Source organism: Nuphar pumila, chromosome 7 (genome assembly GCF_984573655.1).
Source record: "Nuphar pumila chromosome 7, dmNupPumi1.hap1.1, whole genome shotgun sequence".
NCBI classification, from domain to species: domain Eukaryota; kingdom Viridiplantae; phylum Streptophyta; class Magnoliopsida; order Nymphaeales; family Nymphaeaceae; genus Nuphar; species Nuphar pumila.
The window spans coordinates 10,904,387-10,910,498 of NC_143255.1; the positions used below are offsets into that span (position 1 = coordinate 10,904,387).

The window sequence follows — 6,112 nt, forward strand, 5'->3', positions numbered from 1 at the left end:
AATGCGGTCACCACAGCAAAGTTGTTCCCTATGTCACAATGACACGCTATTTATGGTGCGTGTCATAGGTGATAGGTCGGACACGCTATGACACATGGACACACTCATGACAGACATTAATTTAATATTTTAAAATATTATATTATTACTTTTTAATCAAATTTCAATAAGAATATATTTGTATACATTTAAACATAAAAAATAATTAATATTTTTATTTATTACAATATTCAGAAAATCCATGTCGCCGTATCTTAGTTTTGAAATTTTCTCTCAATGTGCGTGTCAAAATCGAGTCATCGGGGTCATACCCGCATCTTTGTGTTGTAAGGGATGAAAACAGGTCGGGTTTATTATCCCAAAATACATTGATAAGTCGGATCGGTTCGGATCTCGAAACAGCCAAATTTTACAAATTCCTCCTGATGAATCCGACCCATTTACAAGGAGTGCCCTAAGGACAAAATGGGCACAGCAGGGGCGTTCGCACAAAATCTTGAGACGTCCTGGACAAAAGCAATCAAGCGATTTTTGTCGAGGGAGTAGCTCAAAGTAGGGGATATTCTGAAAATATCGTCATTTTTAGCGTTACATTGCCTCTAAACTCATTGATAAAATCACGATATTTTAAGAATATCGTCGACATCTGTTGCATAGGTCAGACCTCGACATTGAAATAAAAAGCATCAAATGTGAAATAAAGGCCGTCCATCTCGAGAATCCAACGGTGAAGAACATATTGCTCATGATGAAGTGATGCCCTCTCATCATCATCCGGGTATATATATATATATATATATATATATATATATATATATATATATAGAGAGAGAGAGAGAGAGAGAGAGAGAGAGAGAGAGAGAGAGCCCGCAAAAAAACAAATTTGGCGCAGGGTGACAACTCGGGCGGAGCGTCCAAGTACGGGATTTCGGTTGTCAACTTCCTCGAGGAAGGACGAACGTGGGAGCGCAACCCCTCGCATGTGCCGCACCCGCACCCCTCCCCCACCTTCCTGCCGAGACCTTGCCATCTGGACTCGGCCAAGGTTCGAATAGTTTGGGCACCAAAAACCTCACCGGACTCAGTTTCATACAAGCGCATGAACCGTGACCAACATGGCTCGGCGATCCAGTTAGCCAAACCGAGCTATGCAATGCGGGATTCTCGCAACATGAACTCACATGACTCGATCCTTTGAGATGGTCAACGTGTTGATCTTTAGTGGCTTAGCCCGCTCTCGAGCTTTTTCGATTCACCTGTGTAAATGTTTGGACCAGCTCGTCAACGTCGTCGCCAATGAGACGGGCCGACTCTCCCGAGATTCTAAAGAGCTCTACGACTGGACCAAGCCCAACCAGAGCACCTAACCTTTTTGGCTCGACTCGGCTCAATCAACAAGACTACAAACGTGTTAGGAGGCGCGCTCCTACACGTGCGAGGGAGGCGGTGGGGGAGGGGGGAACGAGTATCACGGTGGACACGTGGCAACGAATAACAGCGACAGGAGGCTTGCCACGTGGCGAGCGGTGCGGGTTGTCTGGAGGAATTCATTTTTATCCCCTCCCTCCCTCTCTTCGTCCTCTATTTCCTGCCTTCCCTCCCTCCCACATCTCTCTCTCTCTTTTTCTCTCTGGGGGTTCATACATACCAACTGCCTGGTGAATTCATCCCACCCCATGTAAAACTTGTAAGCCAACGAACCAACGCCAATCTCACGCTCCTCTTTTTTTCTCACCAAACCGTAAATATATCCCCCCACCTTACCCATCTTCCTCATTTCCTTCATCTCTCTCTATCTCTATATGGCTGTTGATGCTCAGTACCATTCTTTCATGGCACTGTTGAAGAACAGGTATTCTCTCTCTCTCTCTCTCTCTCTATATATATATATATATATATATATATATATATATATATATATATATATATATAATCTTTCTCTCTCTTGAAGAAATCCTCAAGTTCATAGCATTTGTTCATATGGGTTCACAGAGAAAAGGGGTTCGGTGAAAACGCCAACAACTTGAATCTGAGTTTTGGGATCCCCATCTCGCTGGCAGGTACGTTACAGGACCTTCCGGCAGCGGGAAACGACCATCCATACACCAATTCCGGTGAGCATACAATGGAAACAACGGGTGTGCGTTTGTTTCTTTTCCTTTTCCTCCCTTTCTTGGTATTGATTGTTTTTAGGTGGTCCAGATCTCAATCTCGTGATGAATACTGCGGTCCTCAGCGGACCCCAGGCTCAAAGCGGTCTCACTAGCACCAACGTTGTCGCCAGTTCGAGGAAGCGTGGCCGCGAGTGCTGCTATTCGAATCCTCTGCCCTGCGGGATTCAGGCGACTCCGAACTTCTTCGCCGGAAACATGTTTTCCTTCTTGGGTGAGGACGTTGGGCAGCAGATTCAGCAGCAGCAGGAGGAAATCGAGCGTTTCATTGCTCTTCAGGTACCCCTTTTTGCTCTCTTGGTATTGCTACAAAAAATGTAGGCATTTTCGATTAGGGTGGTATTCTATGGTTACAACGATTCTACCGGATACGTTGTTTTCAATGTTGCGGGCATTTACTGAATTGATTTGATTTTGATCGTGCAGACGGAAAGGATGAGATTAGACCTCGAGGAGAAACGGAAGAGGCAATCAAGGCGATTGCTGGCCGTTCTGCAGGACACCATCGTGAGGAAACTAAAGCAGAAGGAGGCAGAGATAGAGAGCATAGGGAAGATGAACTGCGTCCTGGAGGAGAGGGTGCGGTCCCTGTCCATCGAGAACCAGGTATGGCAGAACCTCGCGAAGAGCAACGAGGCGACTGCCAACGCGCTGAGGGAGCAGCTCCTCGCGCAGGCCAACGAGGGCCGAGGAGACAGCGAGGAGGACGCGCAGTCGTGGTGCTGCCGCAGCGGCAACGGAAGAAGAAGCAGTGAAGAAGGTAGTGGCCTGTGCAGGAACTGCGGGGAGGGCACGTCAAGTGTACTGCTGCTGCCATGCAGGCACCTCTGCCTGTGCGCCGCCTGCGCCGCTGCTGTTGATGCATGCCCCATCTGTAAATCCACCAAGCGTGCCACCGTGCAGGTCTACTTGTCATAGACCCACTTCATTCACCATGCCGCCATCATCATCATCATCTTTTATGAGGAAGCATGCTATCATCATCACCATCTTTTAAAAAAGTTGAGAAAAAAGCTTAAAGTGATGAATTATCGACCCCAACTTTACAAGAAGATCAGGGCAGCCAGCGAAAATGGTTTGAATCCAACGAAAGTCCATCGCCGGCCATCATCATCTTTACCATCATCTTCATCATTATCATAACATATGTATGTATATGATAGGAACATTAAAGACAAAGTAAAAACTTATTTGTTTGATTCATTTATTTCATTTTCATCTTCCTATTGGCCAATCAATGCAAAAGTTATTACCATGCACCACCCTTGTCGGTACGTTATTAAAAAGGCCAACTAAGGTGGGGGAGATGGTTATGACAAAGTTGCGTTGGTATGTGCTATGCCTTTTTCTTCTTTTGATTTTGAAACTTTGGGCACCACCGCGGGGGTCGTCCGCCTGGCCAGTGGGGTGGTTGTGAAGGTCCTGAGATGAAGGCACCGGATCAAACTCCACTGGCCACTGGCCCACGGATGTGTCTGCAGCTTTCAGAAGTGGGGGCGAGAGGGCGAGGACTCTCTGTTTGAGGGAAGCAGATTGAGTTGCCTTTGCTTGCTGTAACCATATTAAAAGGCTGGCTCGAAGTTGGATCTGGACCTACGGATCATAACACCAAGATCCGAAGTATACGAACGTGTGAAACTGTAAACTAGAATTTGTTCGTTGCTTGCTGCATCTGATAATATCGGCCATGGTTAACAAAACTGAAATCCAAACCGCTTGAACTTATCTTAATCTGTGAATTGTCGAGGGTGACCTCGGCTTGAGAGATGGTCGACGAGGGAGGATGAAGGGTATTTCGGTCAATATATTTGATGGGAGAGAGTAAAAAAAATAGCGCGAAAATTGTGCGTTTGCTTTGGTAATTATGGGATTTGGTTGAGGGTAATTTTGGGTGGGTGAGTAGATCTCGACAGGTTTGTTGGAGGTTTTGTCCGCATATCCACTGGGCTGCCACCTCGGATTCACGCGATCGACGTGTGACCGCGAACGGGCGTGGGTCCCGCGTCGACGAAGGACTCGGGAACCGCGAACCAGTTTTCTTTGGATGTGGGTCCCACAAGGAACACCGGACGCCGTTTGGACGTGCCCCTAACGTCACGCTCTTTCGGACGTCCCTTGAAGACCTAAACCCTAGGGATGCAAACGGGTTGGACTTTTAATTCGGATCCAGATTGGATCTGTTATTTGTTGCCGATTGGGTCAAACTTCATCCACTCCATATTTGAACCGTTTCCGTATCTACACATGATGCCCACCGGATCCCAGGGCTCTAAGTGGGTCATGACCGATCGGAGTGGCACTGAAGACAGTACAAGTCTTCATTGGGCGATGAACGCGCTGGAGTTTGATTTCGGATCCAGCGGGTTGGTCATAAGGTCCGATGCAAATCTGTTGGGTTGGCCAAATTGAACCAAGCCATATTCCATGGGGCCGCTTGTGACTCCTTTGGGTCCCTCTCTTTGTTCCATAAAGACGGGTGGACGGTGGATGATGGATAGGATGCAATCCATACGAGTCTACATCACATGCGTGACAAGCACCGAAGCCATGGCAACGCATCTGTTCAACAGTAGAGTTTAGTAAAGTTTGTTGTGACCCAAATTGTTGCTAAGCGTCGGCATTGCTCTGTCCCTACTGGGTTTGTTTTGGCGTAAAACCACCCGATTGCTTGTATATGTATCCCTTGCCGCAGCCGCAGGGTCCAAGCTGGGTGGACTCCCCACCAGTTGGCAGGGGGGACCTCAAGGGTTTTGTCTAACTGGACGCCAGCCAATGTGCCGTTTGTGATAGACAAACTTTTACCTTGGACTATCCCAAAAAAACAAGATCATTATATTACTACTACTTTTTTGTGATTGTAATATATATATATATATATATATATATATATATATATATATATATATATATATATATATATATATATATATATAGGGAAACGAAAACCTCCCCAATGAAAACCCTCCCAAACATTTTTAATGGATGTTTTATTGGATTTTTGGTATTTTTTTTTCAAAATTCTGACTGTACATATATAATCTATATGTTTGTTTTTATAGGAATCAGTTCTTAGAAGCATTTGATTCCAATGTATAGATAGGTTTTTATAAGTTTTTGAGGCTCCAAATACTAATTTTTCTATCCAAAATTCATGACGATTTATAGTAAATCAATCATATTGACCACATCTATATGGTTAGAATTTTAAAAAACACACCAAAAAAATTTCATTGGGGGAGGTTTTCATTGTCCATATATATAGAGTGAGGGGTAGCTGTGCAACCCTTAGGTGCGCAGCTACCTACGTCTCTGCAGGCTGTTCTTCGCAGCCTTGATGGACAACAAAAAAAAAAAGCTAAAAAATACGCTAAAATTCATTTTTTTTTGTGTTTTAGCATCTTTTTTACATTTTTTTTTACCGTCTATCAAGGCTGCCATGGACAGTCACTGTGTTTGTGCTGGTAGCTAAGCACCAAATATATATATATAAAGCAGATGTGCTTAATGGGGTTTTCATTTTATTTTTAAATTCTGACAGTATAGATGTGATCTGTGTACCTGATGGATCAAAATTGAATTGTTGGATTCCAACACGTGGGTGAGTTTTTATAAGGTTTGAAAAATCAACGGTCCAAAATCTTTGTAAATTTTTGAGGCTCCAAATATCATTTTTTTCATCGAAAACACATGATCCTAAATTGAAAATCACACCCAAAAAAAATGCTGAAAAACACACCCAAAAAAATTCATTGTGGAGGATTTCATTCCCCATATATATAGAGTGAGTGGTAGCTATGCAACCCTTAGGTACGGGTCTCTGCTGGCCATCCATGGCAGCCTTGATGGACAGCAAAAAAGGATGCTAAAATACATTTTTTTGCATTTTAGCAATTTTTTTTTGCATTCTTTTTACTGTCTATCAAGGCTGCCATGGACGGTCA

The 6,112-nt window shown here is 44.4% G+C and overlaps 1 protein-coding gene across 2 annotated transcripts; it reads left to right on the forward strand.

The window, feature by feature from the left end:
* Positions 1-909: 909 nt before the first annotated feature.
* LOC149831123 (putative BOI-related E3 ubiquitin-protein ligase 3) lies at positions 910-3,357 on the forward strand. Of its 2 annotated transcripts, none has more exons than XM_090013682.1 (4): positions 910-1,852; positions 1,993-2,114; positions 2,203-2,450; positions 2,598-3,357. In XM_090013682.1, the coding sequence occupies exons 1-4, from the start codon at positions 1,803-1,805 to the stop codon at positions 3,087-3,089; spliced, it is 912 nt and encodes a 303-aa protein (XP_089869808.1). In that variant the 5' UTR covers positions 910-1,802; the 3' UTR covers positions 3,090-3,357. The 2 variants fall into 2 exon arrangements, with proteins under 2 accessions (XP_089869808.1, XP_089869809.1); XM_090013683.1 differs by having other exon boundaries at positions 1,993-2,060.
* Positions 3,358-6,112: the final 2,755 nt, after the last annotated feature.

Coding starts and splice junctions, on each gene's coding strand:
- LOC149831123 (XM_090013682.1), top strand. CDS start 1,803: ATGGCTGTTGATGCTCAGTACCATTCTTTCATGGCACTGTTGAAGAAC. Junction 1,853..1,992: donor ATGGCACTGTTGAAGAACAG/GTATTCTCTCTC, acceptor ATGGGTTCACAG/AGAAAAGGGGTTCGGTGAAA. Junction 2,115..2,202: donor CCATCCATACACCAATTCCG/GTGAGCATACAA, acceptor TAGGTGGTCCAG/ATCTCAATCTCGTGATGAAT.